A 20,023-nucleotide genomic window follows, 5' to 3' on the forward strand; every position below is an offset into this window, starting at 1 on the left:
GCGATTTGGTGAGGCCAATGGCGAGGCACAGGGTCACATGACCTCTGGTTGAATTAATGCGATGCACAAGTTAACTTGAAAAATGTGACTTAGATAGTAATTTTTCCTTTTTTTTTGCTAACGTTTATCTATTTTAGATCCTAGCCTACTGAATAACATTTAGTCTAACATTTGACCTAAAATAAGTGGAAGTTGTTCAAGTTAGATTTTTTCTTCTTTAAATCTTTGATAGCATCCACAGATCAAGAATTTTCACATCATCACTTCCTGCGGCGGAGATTCCAGCCCAAACTGCACACTCAGCTGAAATGCACTTATTCTATATGTATTTATGTAATTATTCAACGCTCTTTGACCCTGTGCTTTGAGCTGGTACTGTTCTATCATCAAAGTATCTGTTCTTTCTCATGGCGGCGGCTCACCCGTGATTTCTCCTCCAGCCTGGTCATCATAACGATGGTGCAGGTTCTCTGCTCCCACACCATCCTCCAGAAGTCGGTCAGCGTCTCCGGCAGCGGCCCCTGGGTGGCGATGTAAGCGTTCTGCTTCCTGTAGCCATCGATGTAGTTCCCGTTGATGTAGTCACTGCCCGGAACTCCTGATTGGACGGTAAGAAGTCAGAAGAGTAAAAATAAAAAAAGAGGGAAATTCCAGAAGTAATGAACACTTTAATAGATTTGATTCAAAGATTTGAAAGATTCAGTTACTACATATTCTACTGATATATACTGTAATAAAATAAACATTTGTCAAATATATTCATCCAAAGCAGTCCACCTGGACTATAGTCTTAAACGGGGCTATTCAATAAACATTATTTTAGGTCAGATGTTTTGGGTAATTCACAGGAGACTGGGCCACTCTATCATGGGGTGTGGGGCACATCTAGCCCGTGGGCCACGTTTTGAGCGAGTCAGATCTGAATTACCACAGCTTGACCTTCAGATTATTTTTTTCCCACATTATAACATCTGTCCGTTTGACCAAAGTGGGCACTGTGATGTAGCCTGTTCTAATTTTTAAGGCAAGAACGTAAATCAGACTGTTGTGATTCAAGGTTCTCGTCGAGTCCTGCAGCAGGAACCGTCTCTGGATCTCTGACTGTTGTTGTAATGAATTAATTTATTCCAGAGAGAACAATGAGAACTGAGTGTAAATATGGTTTTGAACCCTCACCGTCCACCGGCGTGAGGATGACCCTGGAGTGGTCGTAGGCGATCACATTTGCATAGCGGTTCTTGGGCTTGTTGACCTCCAGGTTGGAGTGCTCCCAGGTGAACTGCTGTCCAGGATCGATGGACTGAAAACACCAGGGGGAGGCAGGGTGGAGGAGGCGGGGGACACATAGAGGGAAGGATATATGGAGGCAGAGGGAGAGACAGCAGGAAACCATTTATTACAGCAGTTCAGATGCTGTTCACAACAAAGAAACGTCAGACGCTGCAGTCGTTTGTCAACACCCCCCTCCCGACCCCCCCGCAGCTGCTGGCTGTGGAATATGAAAAGGTGAACGTCCCTCAGTTCCACACTGGACCCCCCCCACGCCCCTGTCCTTTTATCCCCCCTAGTGTTTCACCTGCCACTGTACAGCCATGAAGGAGAAGCACAGCATCGGGAGGTTCAGGAGATTTTCCTGCAGCTTCATAATAAAAAAAAAAGAGCAGATGAGGAGGTGAAGTTGCTTTAACGTCTAATGTCTGAGGCTCAGGAACAAAGTCCAGAAGACTGACTGACAGGAAATATCACAGTTAAACCTCTTGGTTTAATACACAGGCCAACGACACTGGTCCACTCCCAGTGAAGACCTGTGACATCATCTGGACTCAGACACTTCCTGCTGCTTCCTCTCCTCACACTCACAGCCTCCCACTAATAATTATGAAGATGTTGAAACAGGTTGAATGAACATCTTATTTAACAGCTCGTTAGCTGGGGCCTCCTCCGCCCCACGCTGCTCCACCACGCTGACATCTCCATCACTTATTCAGCCTCTCAGTGTGATGACAGTCACACAGCCACAGCCACAACAAAGATGACGACGACGATACAGGAGGTGAGGGAAGTTAACAACAACAACAACAACAACAACAACAACAACAACAACAACAACAACAACAACAACAACAACAACATCATCATCCCTAGATTGGACCAGAAAAACAAACATTTTTATCAACAAATGGTGAAAAGTAACTACAGATAATAAATATAGAGGCTTTTTGTTGTATTTTTTAAAACTTAATTCTAAAGAGACCTAAATACATAATGAAACATATTGTTTTCTGTTAAAATGTAGATATGATTTCTTTCAATAATAAGTAAAAATGTCAATCTTTTTGTAGTGAATTTGTAAATTAGGAGAGACAGAAAAACAACTGGGTTTTCAGTTTAAAAGAAGTAAAAAATGTCAGAATGAAATGGAAAACATCTTAATCCAGAGGTGTCAAATATGTGGCTCGTGGGCCAAAACCAGCCCACTAGGGGGTCCAATCCAGCCTATGAATTGTGAAAATAAAATACAAACAAACAAACACTTCATGTTCAGGATATGATTAGTAAAATTATATTTCACTAAACACTTGTTGCTATTCATATGTAATTATGTTTTGATTGGACTGGTTCGTTGGTACCAGTTCACTGGACCTGGTCCAACGAACTGATATGTTTCCATAAAGAGACACTCCATGCAGTGAGTGCTAATGAAAGCAGCAGTGAGGACAGTGAGGACAGTGAGGACAGTGAGTCACGTTGTTAAGTCGAAGTAAAAACAGAAGTGCTCGGAGACGCAGGTGAACATACACACGTATCTATGGTACGCCTGGCCACAGGAGGCCACATGTGTCTTATGAAGTGGTCTCCTGTCACTCTGGAGCAGAGCGGCTCATCCATCAGCTGTAACAAGCTGTGAGATCCTGCGGCAGCTCTCATTTAAATCACCACCATTATCAGATCTTCATTTCAGGCCCTGCTGCACTCACTGTGGACTAATGGCTGGAAAAGCTGCTGCAACAGGACGCAGGAGAACCGAGTGTGACCGACCAACAGCTAATATAGATGTGAGCCTGTGGATCACAGTTTACTGAGGGATTAAGGCTGCTTTAAAGGGACAGTCCGGGGTTCTGGCAGAACACTGGCTGTAAAGCAGCCCCCACTAAAGTCAACACTTTAACACATGAGATTTAGACTCTTTAAAATAAACAGGCCCATCTGATAAAATCCACATTAGCCTGCAGCTACGTCCTCCAACACTGCAGTGAAAAATCCACATTAACCTAGGTTTTAACAAGTAGTTGATGGTTTTGAGTGCCTCAGTTACAGCCTTGGTGCACTTAGGGTTTTTACAAGCTCTGGTTCAGGTCCCCGTCAGTGTTTTTGGTGAATATTTGGGTTACAACCTGAGGTGAGATGGGGGGGGGGCATCCCTGAGGAAAGAGAATCATCCATCCATCCATCCATCCTTCCATCCTTCCATCCATCCATCCATCCTTCCATCCATCCATCCATCCATCCATTTACACTTACATTCACACCCAGTTCAGAGTGAATACTTAACCAAATCCTGAAAACTATTTGAAACCTTGACAGGGAACTGTAGTACCTGTAGTAAACCCATATGTGTACAGTACGTAGTAAACACTGACTCTGACTTCAAACAGAAGCTCTGACAGATAAATCCAGTCTAAGGATTCCTGAGTATTCCCATCCCAAACAGAAAATTTGTTTTTCAAACACATCTCGGGAACAATGACACCAGTGGTTTTTGAAACAAGGCTCCGAGCCTCATTCACCTGTAAATACATTCTTGAAAATTTTACCAACACAGCAAAACTCCTCAAGAACTCCTTTCATGGAACTAGGTGTAAGGAAGAAGAACAAACCTGAGGGTTGGGGTGTAGAAAAAAAAGCTGATTCAGTGGCTGTTTCATAATTTATATGCCCTCTTCCCTCTGTTGTACACAAACAGGGCAACCATCTGTCCTGGTTTATCCACTTGGAAATTCACCACTTTAAATGCAAATTACCTTCCCTTGTAGGATGTCAACAAACCATAATCCCTCGCCGGCTTTTAAAATAGGTAAAAGCAGTGGAATAATATTCCTGGAAAAGGAAAGGCAGCAGAGAATTCATGCATACTTAGCAGCATCCTCGTGCGTTTTTTTTCTTTTAACCTGCGTGGAACCGAGTTCCTGCTGCAGTCAGAGGAGCTCCTTACACCGGTCTAAACAAGTGGCGTGGAAAAATTGTGCTCAGCATTTTAGTCCAGAGAACAGAGGGTTGATTTGGCAGGTGGGGCAGTTGTAAATACACATTCACCCCTCGTCAGAGCGGAAGAAAATACGAGCTCTGGAGCAAATTGGAAACCTGCAGCAGTCGCTTCAGTCACCGCGGACTTTACACTTGATTTAGATGACAGGAGACGTGTGTGTGTGTGTGTGTGTGTGTGGGGGGGGATCATCCGCAGGATTAAATCACTCACAAAGTCAAGGCAAAGACGTAAATGGACGTCGCGCTGGTCCCTCTCTGGAGAGAGTGAATTGTGTGAATAACACGTGAAACCTGCTTCCTTTTCAGTGTGATCACAGCTTAGCAGCTTTAATGAAAGTTCCACCTTAGTGTGAGGAGCTGAGAAACTCTTCAGTGGTTTCCAAACTTTTTCTGCACCGCCCCCCCAGTGGTAAGGGTTATTGCAGCTTAGTACTTTTGGAACACAACTGTTTGTACTACACATGTTTAGTACTTTTATGTGGATGTTTTACCAACAATATCCATCTATCCATCCATCCATCCATCCATCCATCTATCCATCCATCCATTCATCCAGTCCTTTGGACTTTTTGATCGAAAGTTCACTTGCTAAACTGAAAACTAGTTGTTCTTTGGACAAAATTTGACTGGATTAAACTTTGTTTTTTTAAGGATTATTGTTCTATAAAAGAAACCGTAGATTGAAATGACACCTCATTCCCAGCAGCCTCTGCACGACCTCAGTGAAAGACGTGAAGGACAGCAGCGAGCGTTACCTCGTACTCCTGAGAGAAGCGCAGGGCGTCGTTAGCTTTGAGCCGCTCGATGTGGTCAGCCAGGTCACAGACAGCGATGGGAGGATGTTCCCGCATCCCTGCAGAGACAAAGAGATGAAACGGTCAGCACACACACCATGGGTAAACAAACACACACACACAGATGCAGGTAATATCTCCGAGCTAATTGGCCACAGTGACATGAGGTGACAGCGGTGCTGCGGTGTGATCAGTGCAAGGTGATGAAAACTGACTGAAAGGTTTACGACGACACTTCATCATCACAATCAACCCTTGATGACATGGGCTCCAGCAAACATGCTGATTGGTTAAAAGCTTTCCACAAATCAGCAGGTGAGTGAGGATCAGAGGTGAGGGATTTACTGACTTTTCATTTGATTTCCACTCTTGCTGTAGTTTATAAAATCTGGTTGCCATGAAAATGGGGGTGGGGAGAGGGTGAGGTGAGAGAGGTCAAGGAGGTGAAGGAGGTGAAGGAGGTCAGGTGGGAATGGAAGGACACATTAGTCAAACACAGGAGGGTTTAAAAACTAACTTGTTGTGTTCGGGCAACTGAGGACACTGGAACCTGTGGGGAGAGACCAGGCAAAACAAAGAACACAGGGGTCAGTGTGGGGCAAAACATTCAAAAAGAAAAGACACCAGGGAGCAGGGGGAGAGGTGACCTCTGACCCCTCTGACATTTAGCCACACCAGTGGAGAAACTCAGAGAGGGTCAGAGATGATCTTTAGAGTTTTTTTTTTCTTCTGTCAAATACAGCGCTGTGCAAAAGTTCTAGGCAGGTGACATGTATCTACAGAACGCCCGCTGCAGCTCTACAGAAAAGAATTAAATTTAAGTTTTAAATTTCTCCAGAAACCATCGCTCTAAAACTACACAAAAACCTGTCGGCTGTTTCCTGTTGTTACTGTTCAAAAACACCACACAGTAGGAAAAGAGAGGGGTGGGGGGTTGGGGGGTGATGACGTCACTGATGAGGTTAAATGTGACTATGAGAAGGAAATAAGAAAATAGTCTAAATAATCTGATTTACTTTCCTGTGTTTGTGTTCTTTGATTATTAATAAGATTTGATGTATTTTTATTTTTTTATTGTTGGTCTCTGAGACACAACGTCACTGTTTGTTCTACGATGACAGCAGAGATTCTTCTCATCTTTTTCTTTTTGATTCCTTCTTTTATTTCCTCTTTCCTTCTTTCATACCTTCCTCCAACCCTTCCAAAACTTCTTTCTTTCTTTCTTTCTTTTCTTCCTTCCTTCCCCCTTCTCCTCTTTCAAAGAACCATATTTCATCTTATAACTTCCTTTACATCTGTGTTGTTTCTCCTCTTCTCTTGTGTTTTATCTACAGTCAGGACCATGATGCACTCTGTCAGCCATGACAGACTTATTTTTCTTTCGGCATTGTCCCTTTTTTCAGCCATGACAGACATTTGAGTTTATTCAAATGTATTTAGATTTAAAAAAACCATGTCTAAATAAAGACAGCTGCTTCAGGATGAGGTAGAACCTTCAGTAGAACAAGGCGGCCCAGCCCACAAAGAGTGGGTCTCACAGTGGATAAAGGCAGGAAAGATGGGTTTCATTTAGCCTTAGTACTGAGGAGTAACCAGAGTACACAGTAACCAGAGCACAGAGACTTATGCGTACTAATGTGAAGGAGCATTTATTGTGTCATTTACGGCCGTTTTGTCAAAGATTGTTTTTAAATCAATACAACACCACTGTACTGTGGCATCAAATGTTGTGCAGTAAAACCTCATGTACAGCGTGCACTGCAGTAAGCAGCGTCGGCGACGGTGTTTTCATCTGCCCGTCTGGGTTTGCTGTGAATAACTCTGGAAGTTTCCGAGGCCACCCAGCGAGCTGTCACCAACAGCACAACAAAAGGTTGGCAACTAAAGCAGTTGATGAATCTGTGTTGATATAAACAACATCTGCCAAATTCTCTCCCACCGCCACCAGGGGGTAAATGCCACCCGAGTGGATGAAAACAGATGAGGAGAAAAAGAGTGAAAACCTCCCACTGAAGAACAGGTGGAGGAGGGGGGGGCTGTGGTGGGAGACAGAGGAGGACACAGAGAGAGCAGGTGAGAAGGTTTTCAAAAAAAAAAGAAATGTTTATTAACACAGAGAAGGAGGGAATCAGCTGATGTTTTTCTGCCTGTTGTTGTTTTTTGTTCTTTTTTTTCTGAGGTTTTTTAACAGTGGCTGTAATTAAAACCTCACTGTGTCTGAACCTCAATACAAAGTCACTCCATCATTTTTATTTTCTCTGTAGGAAATACAGCTGATGATGAAACATCATCCATCATCCAACCTTCTAACGTCCAGACTGTGGGTTTTTTCTTTCGCTAATTGCAATTATTTCACAATGATCTGATTTAATCTGTGCGACTTTTCGGTCAACATTCATGTTACTCTCCATGACTGTAATCTGCTTATTTAGTTATTTAAATTTATTAAAAAGTAGATTAATTTATTAAAAGAGTATTTTTATTTGAGGGACAGGATTTTTCTTGGGGGCTGGACTCTTAAATAAAGTGAAACAAAAATCTAAAATTTGAGGTTATTTTTGGAATCCAGTTTCAGGCTGGATGGGACATTTCAGTTCATGCTCATTTCTCCTAAAGTATTTTTTTCTAATTCACAATAAAGAGGTCAGTTCTGAATGTTGATGTTGTTGTCCAGCCTCCAATATAAGGTTTATAAAAAATTGTTATCGTTTCAAACAATGTTTCACTCTTTCAGAAATTCCTTTTCTGTCACATTTGAACAACACACAGATGAGTCTCAGCTGCAGGAAAGATAATAATACTAATAAAAAACACTCAACATCTGAAGTGCACTGAGACTGATGTTCCATCCCTGACGATCCCCTCCTCCACCTGTAGGTGGGGATAACAACAAGAACCCGTGGAGCTAAAACCAGTTTTCATTTCTGCACCTTGTGTCTGGTAGTTGAGTCTCCTCATCTCCACAGGATCTGAAGAGTGGGCCAACAGTGAGTCCTTCACCCCCACCATGTGCTCGTCCTTGGCTGGAGACGTTCTCTTCCTGGGATAAGGAACAGGTGGCAGTGTTAGAGAACACCACTGGGGTTTCACTTCAAGAAGGGATGAAAAAAGAAACAACAAAACACAGGAACACAGGGAGACACCAACCTTTCCTGTTTGCTGCATCCACACAAAGACGGCCGGCAGTGGGAGAACAGAGGAGGAGAGAGAAGAAAAGAATGAAGTTACAGGTTGGTACCAGGCGGTGGCGCCAGACTTGGCGGAGAAATTGTGTCAGAAATTGTGTTTACATCACATCATATACACATGGGTCTAATAGACAGAAAACATGTGATTGAGGGTGTGTGTGTGTGTGTGTGTGTCTGATCCTGATTGGACAGCGTTATGTTTCGTACAGCAGCAGTTCTCAGTCTCTGTGTTTGAGTCACAGCAACATTCAAGTTAAAATCCTCGGCCTGAACTCAGGGCAGAGACTCAGTTTGAGGAAAGTCTGTCGTTGACACTTGTCTGTTGCTGACGCTTGTCTTTCGTCTGTCGTTGACATTCGAAGTCAAACAAGTCAACATGGCCGCCTCTTTGGAGCGACCATATGGACGTGGCCGGCAGCTCCGTCGGCAGCTCCAGATGCTTCAACTGTTCATTAGGGCAACTGATGGCAACAAGCTTCCATATGCCAGGGTTGACCTTTGGCCTGAGGCGAGGTCTGACAAGATGAACTTTAGAACTGTTTCTTCAGTTCTCTTCAGTCCACAATGAGGCTCTGAGCCACTCTAGGGACCGTGTCACAATGACTGTTTAGATAAAAGTAACAAGGAGGAACAATAGCAGTTTTTATAGCACAGGGAGTATTTATACTCCGTAGTTACAGCTGGATGTTTTAATTGTACTCAGTTGGAAGTTTTTGTTTTTTTAGTTCTTAATTCACTTGTTACTATTTTAATGTGACTGCATCACTGAGTCAAGTCCCTTTTTATCGAGACTTAAGGAGATGGTTGTAGGTGGAGCACTTTATAAGACCGGATCCAGGTCCAGAAGACTACTGGACTGGAGAAGAGGACTGAGCTGGAAGACTGAGACCCTCCACAGACCTTCATCCTCAGGGTCTGCTGGTGGACTCACCTCTTGAAGAGAAGAATAGCAATGACTATGATGATGATGAGAATGACCGCCAGGACTGGACCCATGACCCACAGCATCTCCGGCTCCTCAGTCTGACGAGTCATCCCACTGTGGAGCTTCACCATGATTGGCTCAGAGAAGGGACTGGCTGCAAATGTCCTCTGCTGCAGGACAATGAGACAAGACAAGAGAAGATGATCCTGGACTGTCTGACACCAGCTGGGGCCGCAGACCAGAGGTTGAAGCCTCAACAAACACATGTTGGGAGTTGATTAAATACATTAAAAATGTCGTCATGTTCTCCTCTGTAGTTTTTTTAAATTAAATTCTGTTACTTTTTTACAAACACAGATCCCAGTGCAAGGTAATACGGTTGTTGACATTTAAATGCTACAGTCTGTCTTAGACTTTCTACTGAAAAACAAAAACAAAATGACATCTGGTTTGTCTTTACTTCTATGAAACAAGTCAAAAGAAACAAAGATGAAATCCCAGGGAAAACATAATTAACCTCTGTCCAACCATGAAAATAAGGTTCTGCTGCAGATAACGCACATCAAACATTAAATATAGTAAAATAAAAACTTCATCTTAAAAAACAATGTTTTCAAAAATGTTCTGAAAGACGAGGGTTTGAAAACTTTCTGCAAAATTACAGAAAGAAGAAGAAAAAAAACATTTCAACTCTTCTGATTTGACATCAACAATAATTTAATGTTCTGTTCATCAGATTTGTCGACCCATCGTGACCCTCTTCACCAAGAAAGAATCTGATGTTGTGTAACATCTGGGGCTAAAAGACAGGGCTAATATTTGCTCAGTTAAAGTCAATTTTCAACACTGGTGACCAAAATGTGGGGCAGGTCTCCCAGAGGGGTCACAGCAAGGCATGTTATTTAAATCTTATATATAAATATATCATTTTATTTGCTTTATTCATTGGCAACAACAGTGGTTTTAGTAAAGTTTGATTTTGATGCTGTGAATGTGTCAGTGTGGGGGCAGCGGGGGCGGGAGTGGTACGTATTGTATAAGTGGCCTATTCTTTGTGTAAACATTATTCAGTTAGTATTTGTTTACAGTGACAGACATGTTTTCATGGAGGTCTGGAGGTCAACACAGAGACATATATGGAACTGCAAACCATCTGCCCCCCCTCCATTCTCCTCCTCGACTTATGACAGTAACTGAAGTGACTTCATCACGTCCAAGTTTCAGGTCTACACTCAGGCCTGCAGCTGATGAAAAACCGTAAAAAAGCTGAATCCTGACAAAGATGAATGGATTACTGTAAACAATCTCAGATTAGAGGCGCTGTGGTAACGAACTGACAAGGACTGCTGCCGACGGCGACGATCTGACAGAAGTGGAACATCTTCACAGAACGATTCCTGCCGATGAAGGCCATTAGTGGCTTTGAGCAAACGGTCTGCTTCGATCTTTACGTCTGTATTTATAGTGCCAGATATTCTGGGCTGCTTCTGTCAGGAACAACACAGACGCCGACCGGTTATTCAGCCCAGCAGTGACTCAGTCAACCCAGTCCACGTTCCTCTGCTGCACACAACAGATGAAGCACCGAAACATATGCACTCATGAGTGACATCGTGTGGTGTGTAGATGTTGAACAACCTTTCTGTTGTAAGAAAAGAGTGAAGAATGGAGACGTCTATGAATGGTTGGTCATGTGACATGTCAGTAAAAGAGCCCAGAAATGTTTTCCACCATTTAGACCGGTACTAGCCGTTACTGTGGACCGGTACCCCAACACCGATCATGAAGGATCATTAACTTTTCAAAATAAAACATCTTTTAGACCTTACTTTGTTAGTATCAGAGTCTGAATGATTATTTTGAAATATCGCCAGATTATCTTTAACTGATGGAAGTAAATGGATATGACTGGATCAGTAAAAATGTGCCCCACTATGGCCTGGTACTGATTTGTAGTGCAGTGTATGAAGGTTCAAGTTCTGTAGTAAGACTACAAACCTGATCTGGAGTTAACAGGCAGGAAAACAATATTGTTTTGCTGTTAGCAAGCAAGCTGAAAATGCACTGCAAGGTGTGAAATGCCTTCCTGTCATCTACTGATAACACTGCTCTGATGTATCACGCTCAGGTTAAATCTGGTCCACTGCAGGGAGCCACTGCATCGGCTCAGGAGCCACAGGTTGTGAACATTAGGGCAGGAGTTACGTGGATCCTTTTGTTGTAATTGACTTTAAGTAACTGCCTCCTCTGTCACTTTATGTTGTGTGACATGAGTGTGGCGTGTTACACTGTTGTTGAGTGAAAGTATAAATATTGCTGTGAGGTTGACGGGGCTCCAGCTCTGGATGCTGCTCCTCAGGCTGAAAGCTGTAAACACACTTGAAGTATAGGGCTTGTTAAAACAATATCACCGCAAGACCAGCTCCGCCTGCTTAGTGATTCATTAATTTCAGCCTGTTTTTTTTTATTTTTATTATTATTATTATTTTTTCTCCCCACTCCAACATTTACAGGGGGAAGTGAGGGGGGGGGGGGTATCAGCGCTGTCAGCTGCACATGAATTAAACATGAACCTTGTGGCTGTAAGAGATTTGTTGGGAATTTGTCACGTTGTTCGACGACGCAGTCAAACAAATTCATTTTGACACACCACGACCCACCATCCTTTGCAACACGTCAAATTGGACACGTTCCGTGAATCTAATAATGTGGATCATGTATGGCGTTAGCCTCGGGATGAGATTTAGCATCTTAATCTGGGAGTGAAGCAGCATTCTGCTGACAAAGGCCCATTTATTTAGAAAGAATGTGCTCTTCTACTGACTTTAATTTAAAGGCTCAGGTCACCAAATTTATGAGCAAATTACCCCCTCCCATTAATAAATCATAATCTGGAATCTTTTCTGTTATATATATATTATAATTTAATAAATTATTGTTTTTTTTTTTCAGCAGTGGTCATTTTCACTTAAATCTCCATCTCTCCTCCACCTCCTGCATCATTCTGCAGGATGACCTTTGACATCAGTTCACAACCTGTTGCAGCTCTTCCATAACTGATTTCCTAACTGTTCATCTTTATAGGTTGAAAAATGTGATGAACTATGTCACCCAGGTGTTCAACACAGGAACAACGTCACTCCTCCACTGAACTCCATCCCACCGCCCGACTCATCAGGGAACAGCCGTTCACTCACCACATCTGTTTAAGTTTGTTTCACTCGCTGTAATTTTATTGTGCCATATATTTCAACCATATTTATCCCTTTAAAAAATCATATACTGTATATTCTACAGTTTAATGCTTTGTTGCACTGGTCATTTGAAAAGTAGCTCTCGAGACAAAAAAGTGTAGACACGGCTGGATTAGAGACTTAAAGAGACAGGACAAAGACGACTCTGTTACAGATGGTTTGGAAGAAGCTTTGAAAACCTTGACTGTTGAAGTGCAGCCTGATAACAGCTGCAGCTTATCTGTACCGACTGTATGATCCAAAAAACTTTTTCATTTTTATTCCCCCATCCCCAGAAATGACACTTTTCACAACTTTTTCTTTCCCCCACGATATAGAAATATAAACTACAGAATATTTAGATAATCTCAGTTTGAAAGTTTTTGGAGTGATCTATCTCCACACCTGGGAGATGGTGAAACTTCAAGGGTGAAAAATGCAGCTGCTACACAGGGCAGATGGAAGAGGAGGTGAGTGGAGGGGGGGGCATTATTAAAGGATAGTTCAAGTGTTCTGAAGAATGGCTGAATGAGAAGCTGACATCAGCCACGGTTATAAATGTCCTCTCGGCTCCAAGTCTGAGGTGAGAATGTTTGGAATGTGTTCTGACTGAAAACATGGCTGATGTGGAAAAAGAAAATATTTGAAAAAAATATAATCTTGATAATGTATCTAGAGATGTCTGTGCAGGCACAAAGGCATTACTGGTCATTTTTGCTATGCAAAAATGCAAAATCTTCAAAATCTTCAACTTAACTTTGTACGACATGCGCAGTAGATAGGGACACCATCGCCTCAGCAACAGCAGTGCCGTGTGCTGGTTGACAAAATAAGGTGTTGGATTGGTATCGGTATTGGCAGATACTTCAAGTTGCAGTATCGATTACGGTATCGGAGATGAAAAAGTTGTATCGAGCCATTCCTAATTTAAAAATATAGGTTTCAGCTAATGCCCTCAATATCTTCGCATAACAGTCCTGTCCTTGCTGGTATTCAAACCCACAACCCCTCAATCACAAAACTTCAACCTATAAACAGGGCTTCAACAGTTTCTCTTCTATTTTATTTACGACTTGTAGGAAGAGTCTAACGGTGGATTAAACCATTCGACACAAACCAGGGACAGGATGTGGATTTGCACGTGGACTGGTACTAAAGTCTGCCAGCACGCCTGTGGAACCCAGCAGGGGTCAGGCTTGCTCACGGTTCATCTCTCTCCTTCAAACTGGATATTTTCCAGTGGCGTGATTGTGTTTCCAGCAGCCTCCAGTCCCCTGAGCCTCACCCGTTCTCCCCTTTCTTCCTGTTCTCCTCACCTTCACATTAGAAACTCTGACCAACATCTGATCGCGCCCTCGCTCCGATCAAAACACCGTTCCATCTCGGAGACCTCCACCTTTCCTCTCCTCCACCTCCACATCCATCCACACATTAATCGCTGTCTTGTTTCCCTCACTCTTCTCTTTACATCCACACATTAATCGCCGTCTTGTTTCCCTCACTCTTCTCTTTACCTCCCGTGTTAATCCCAGAGAGGTTTGCGTTCACAGCCACTCTCCTCTCCTCCCCGTCCCTCCTCCTTCCCTCCCCTGCTATAATTGATCACACTCTGTATATGGCCGTTCTCTTTTATCCAATTTCACACACTCCGGCTTGTTTTTGCAGCAGTGGGGGATCGCAGAAAACTGCAGTGCACACTTTGCTTTAGACCCCTCTCCACTCCCCCCAAACACACACTCTTACTCTTTTCTTTACACTCTCATCTTCTCCTCTTCACTCCACCCTGGCAACAGCTTTGCAACTGCACTAAAAACCAAGACCTACTTCCTGTGTTTTCAGTGAATGTGATTAGGTTTCTATTTTGGTCTTGGCTCGACTCGCATTCATCTACTGTCTTTTACTGCTGCTCTGTTCTCCACACAATAAAATGAACCTAATGTACAGACTCTCCACTGAAGCAGCGCTACGACCGCAGCACAGTATAAAATGAGCCATGAGTCGTCAGTTTAGGGGTGTGATATGATACGTATCACAATACAGGGCCAACAATACGATATTTTGCAATAATTTTTTTAACAATTTAATTGGTGTAAAAATGGCAGCATAGTAAACACACATGCTGTTCCAGCTTAACATCAGGTTACTAACATATATCACTAAAATATATAATCACTAGAGAAGAAGTAAAAACAAAATAAAATGAACCAACAATACCAGTGAATATTTCACTGTTAATTGTCAATAAAGAAATCGATACATTGATGTAGAATATTAATACAATACTGAATATTGAAATAAAGCAATATATTGTTTTACGATATATTGCAATATTTCAATGTATCGATAATTATATACCCCCACACACAATTTGTGTTTCGTTAATTGCTACAGTAAGAACCTAACACTGGCTCCTTGAGTTTCCCTGGACTTTGTTTACTCGTCTCATCCTTTTCCTTCACCAAGTGCTGCGGCATTAGCTACTGTTCTACTTCAATTTGGCCTCTTCAGTTGAGCACGTGCGCTCTCTTCCATCAGTGTGTCTAATGTACTGCAGCGTCTCTTTCAGGGATAAGTTAATGATTGATGCACTTCCAAAAGAGGAGATAAGAACTGGAAACCACAACCGCCCCGTTTGGATGCAGTTCCTGGAGTGGTATGAGCGCTGACTTTCTAAAACGCAGAGGGGAACATCTGGTATTCTGCAGCAGAACCTCACCCTCCGATCTGTTTGCATTCAAATGATATCACCACAAGGGCAAGTGCCTAATCTGAGGAAAAGACACACTTCAAATTAGAGCAGGTCCGAGTGACAGCAGCGGTCAGAGCTTCACCGCCCCACAGATAGACCTGCAGATGCAGGCGTGACTCAAGGACATGATTAGCCTCAGTGTAAATGCATGGCCTGTAAGGCAGGCTGCTGCCAGCAGGGCAGCTCTTGTGTTTTACTGATAGGAAACACTGAGGAGAAAGTATGATGTCATTCATTACCGCCTCTCCTCTGCTACACGCTGCAGGTACTTGGATGTGACCCACAGGACAGAAATGGAGCCTTTATGTGCAAGAGGAGAACAGTTCACTTATTGATTTTTAAAATGCCACAAATGCAGACAAGATAGCAGCAGAGGCCCGTATTAAAGTCTTATCCACCGTGCTTCAGCCGGCCCCTTATCCTCCAGTGTAGGTTTTTATGATTTATTAAAAGGCGATGGGTACCGTGAACAGGTTTTGTGGTGAACTTTTCCTGACACTGCACTGCTGTAGATGAGGCGGCAGATGTAGCATCTTATTCCCTCCTAAAACACAAAGTCTTTCTCTCTCATTCAGGGAATCGGTCAGCTCAACTTCAACTGCAAAGACATGCAGAAATAAACGATCTTAAAGGAAGGTTAGGCCATACATGACCACGGCTGTTTGTCATAGTTGAGCACGCAGTTCAGACTGAATATGAGGCAACTGTAACGGCTGACGACACTCAGCTAATCTGATAATAATAATAATAATAATAATAATGAAAAATCAATTTGAGGTATTTTGTTTACCTGTCTGTTTATATAAATTTTAATATTATTTACATTTTATTCTATATTAATTTTGCAGTAAATCCCGATGTTGCACTGAACTTGTAATATTATTTTGAGCAGAGGGGCGAAAACAATAGATTAAAAATCTGCACCGTAGATTAGCATCGCAACACCAGACTGAATAAAAATATAAGTTATGATCACTGACACGACAACAGGGTAAATGTTACCAAGTCTGTTCAGTACAAAGTGATGTCATTGGTTTGAGGAGGTTCAGGTCAGGTGAATAAATGAATGTCATCTGTGAACATCTTTACACAAAGACTGCATGAAGATCAACCAGTCAACGGAAAATCCTACAGTAAAAATGAGTTCTACTCTGGACCGACACACACGAAGCTTCGCGGTCACTTACCGACTCGTGGTCCGACAGGTCAGCCAGCACAAAGCAGCGGTACTGCTGTTGACCAATGAGTGCTTTGTTGTAGAATCCGTTGTACTTCCTCTCATCGCCCAGAATGAAGATGTCAGGCACCGTGTCCAGCTTGGCAGCGATGTACGGCTGTGGCAGGTCCTGGCTCCGTCTCCTCCTCCTGTGCTGACCGTTCCCAGCGCCGGCCTCCAGGAGCTGCCACAGAGCAGACGTAAAGGGAAAATGTTGGCCCTGACATCGTGAATTAGCCTAACAGAGGACAGTAACACATTCTGACTGCATTAAACTGATCGCTGTAGACAAACACTGAAAAGATGGAGCCGAGGTTTGGCACCATCGGTACTGTGTGGAACCACAGGCAGAACTGAATCAGATTTGAAGTGGCTGTGTTGAAAATTCTGTTTAAAAATAATGTGATTCAGCTTCTGCAGCTGAGTCTGGAGAGGGGCCGGGGTGGGTGGGTGGGTGGTTGTGGGGGAGCATTACCACCAGTAGAACCAGCACATCAAGTAAGTAATGGTTTCCAAAATCACTACTTCATTCTCTACTCCCTACTCCCTCTACAGGTAATTTTATATATTGCACCACATAGTGGACCATAGTGGTTAAATGAAAAACGCTCTCAGACACGACTTTGGTCTGCAGTTGATAACGTCATTACTGTTGCAAAATTAAAACAGACGGACACAAGCTGTTCCTCTTTCTGACATGTCATCACGCCTGCAATGCATGATGGGATACATTGCTCGGGGAGTGTATATGGGATGTACTGTATATTAGATTTCGTGGTGTATTGAGATTACATTAAATGACCTTTACGTCACTACAAAAGTGATTCCAAAAACTAGTTAAAAACGACTTCTACTTCTGTAACCAGACCAGATCACCTTCTAACTTTTATCACAAACTAATACGAATATTAAAATCTCTACCGTCTATCCACACACACAGACACCCACACACACACACACAGGGGCAGCGTGTGTCTGAGGGACCAAACAGCCGTCTTGTATCTGTCAGCGTTCCCATCACTACAATGATGAAGTGGCAGAACAATAAAACGCGGCTGAAGCGTCTCACTCTCAGTGTCCTTGTTTATTCAACTCACAGCCGACGTTTACGGTGATAAAGGCCCTTCAACGACAACCCTGTAAAGAAGTGATGGAAGGAGAATTCCCATCATCCTCCTACCCCGAGTTAGATGCTGCAAGCTGCACAGCAAATCAAGGCTGAAGGAACAAATTATAACTGGGAACTGCAAATGGAATACATGTAAAAACGACAAGCGGTAAACACGGCAAACACATTTACGCTATCAAAAATTCATGGACTAATATTTACACAAGTAGATGCGGGGATTTCATTTGGAGGACGTCATCGACGGCAAACTAATTTAGAAGACTGTTGTCGCAGACAATATGACATAATCACTGGCTGATTGTGCAGTACTTAAAGGGTATTACACACTCTAAATAGAAACTTTAATTTATGTACTCAACATGTGGAGGAACAGTTGGCTGCTAATGCTCAGAGCCACCAGCTCAACCGTTTGGCAAGTGTTAGCTCTGGTGCAGAGTCAGTTTCTGCATAAGTTTCTCTGAATGTTTTCTCTGAATTTTTTCCCAGAATTATCTACAACAGTCCTGGTACACACAGCAGAGCTAATGTAAGCTACAACAGTCCTAGTACAAAAAACACAGCTAACAGTCCTGGTACAAACACCAGAAGATGCTGAAGTGGTTATAGTACCTGTTTGCAGGTGTCAGGAGGTTCATGATGGATGTTTTTCATGGAGAAACAGTGACTACATTAGTACTTGACTGGTCCGATCATTAAAATGCAGTTTAAAGTGCAGTTTTTGTATGTTAGACATTAACTCCAAGGTAATGGGAGAAGCAACATATTCCAGCAATCTTCAAAAGCAGTAAAAGTCTGGAACAGGGTTAGGGATTAAAGAGACGTCACATGTAAAAAAACTTGTTTAAGCAGTAATATTCGATTTGGCAGCAGCAGGTACTGTAGCTGCTGGAGCATGTCCAAAGTAAATTGTATTACATCTACATTACACGGTGCAGGGAGACTTTTACTCTGCTTTACAAACAAGGCTGCACAAGTCAGTAAATCAGCAGCACATTATTTATCCAGCTGAAGCTTTCAACACGCAGCCGTTTGTGCTGAAACAGAAGAGTGTGTTGAGCTGAAGGGCTTCATCTGATCCACTCCTCTTCACTATCTCACTCCACTCTGTCAGCCTACAGTCAGTTTAAACAAAGGGCGCAGGAACTGACATGAAACCAGATCATGCTGTGGTGTGAACAGCCAAACAAAGGCGAACAAATGGAACCGTGTTCTTCTCTTATCTGTGTCACGAGCGATTGGGGATCATGTGAGGACAGAAGATTTATTTCTTCTAACAGGGGATTTTTTTTTTGGTTCATTTCCAGGGCAGTTTCATCAGAAGTTGGAAAATAGAACCGGTGACTCATGGTTCAAATGTTCAAATGAATTATGGTCATTTGATGACCCCTGGTATACCAGTGGAATCTAAAGGGGTATGACTGATAAAAGGTAAGCATTTGAGGTCTTAGAAAAATGAAGACTGAAATTGAAAAGTCTTCATTCTTTTCCACAGATGAGGGTTAAAGGACAAACGTAAAATAGTTTATTTTCTAATGCTTTGTAGGAAAGTGTTACTGTAGTATATCTGGTAAAGTATTACTACTCCCAACAGTACCTCATATTAATATATAACTTAGGAATTTAATGGAAAACTCCATCCATCCATCCATCCATCCATCCATCATCAATCCAAATTTTCATTTATCCACCAGTTTCATCCGTCGGAGGTGTTCTCCATCACAGGGACATTCAAAGAAAATCAATTTCCATTAAATTAAACAATAAATCAATAATTAATTGAACCTAATTTGTTGAGACTGCCGTAGGTCGGTCCATATAAACCATCAAGTCGACCTTCACTCACCTCCTCTATGTCCATGTCTTCTGGCGTCTCCCATTTGTTTTGGGCAGCTGAGACGACAGGGACCACCACGATGTAGTACCACCTGCATCAAACGCAGGAAGACAAAAGAAAACACAGGTGAGTGACGGAGGCTGCGATTGGACGCCACCTGCTGCAGCACAGCTTTGATTCAATCTGTTCTATCCCTGAAAAGAAAAAAAAAAAAAACCAAACCCATTGTTTATTCCACTCACATTAATTGACAGTGGTTTTAGTAAACAGCCGGCCATTAAAGGTTATTCACTCCTGAAAATGTCAATAGGCAGCGGGGAAGTGCGGCTGCTCCGAGCGGCCAGACTGAATTACTTTGGTTTTTTTTTTCTTCCTCTCTGCCACCAGCCTCACTTCTCTTATTACAGCCGCTCACTTCTGGGTGATTTCTTTTAGAGAAACAAACACTTGAAACACAATTAAGCTGCGGTAATTCGCCGAGCCTGTCTTCTTGACAGAGCTAGGTAATAATACGGGTAAAAATAAAAAGCTTCTCCTGAAGAGCTGCCTCTGCTTTGGGATGCTCCTGGCTGATTAGTCCTGGTTTTAAACGTCTTTCCTCTAATAAATTGCTTTCTGGTATCAGGAGGGCGGCAGCAGACGACCGTTTATAAAATGGCTGCCGTACAGTCGCGGCTGTAATCACGGAG

At 42.7% G+C, this 20,023-nt stretch overlaps 1 protein-coding gene across 10 annotated transcripts in view; it reads right to left on the reverse strand.

The window, feature by feature from the left end:
• The window catches only part of ptprfa (protein tyrosine phosphatase receptor type Fa), a 200,737-nt gene that overhangs the window by 27,891 nt on the left and 152,823 nt on the right, over window positions 1-20,023 (reverse strand). For 8 of the 10 annotated variants that reach the window (XM_025054285.1, XM_025054288.1, XM_025054284.1 and 5 more), the window contains 9 exons: window positions 19,344-19,425; window positions 16,343-16,555; window positions 9,180-9,343; window positions 8,208-8,219; window positions 7,991-8,100; window positions 5,578-5,610; window positions 5,022-5,119; window positions 1,177-1,300; window positions 423-598 (listed from right to left, as the gene is read on the reverse strand). In XM_025054285.1, the coding sequence (XP_024910053.1) occupies window positions 423-598; window positions 1,177-1,300; window positions 5,022-5,119; window positions 5,578-5,610; window positions 7,991-8,100; window positions 8,208-8,219; window positions 9,180-9,343; window positions 16,343-16,555; window positions 19,344-19,425 (1,012 nt within the window). The remainder of the gene's footprint in view (window positions 1-422; window positions 599-1,176; window positions 1,301-5,021; window positions 5,120-5,577; window positions 5,611-7,990; window positions 8,101-8,207; window positions 8,220-9,179; window positions 9,344-16,342; window positions 16,556-19,343; window positions 19,426-20,023) is intronic. The other 2 variants (XM_025054292.1, XM_025054290.1) reach the window with 1 other exon arrangement.

This window comes from Cynoglossus semilaevis, chromosome 2 (assembly GCF_000523025.1).
Source record: "Cynoglossus semilaevis isolate Cse_v1.0 chromosome 2, Cse_v1.0, whole genome shotgun sequence".
NCBI classification, from domain to species: Eukaryota; Metazoa; Chordata; class Actinopteri; order Pleuronectiformes; family Cynoglossidae; genus Cynoglossus; species Cynoglossus semilaevis.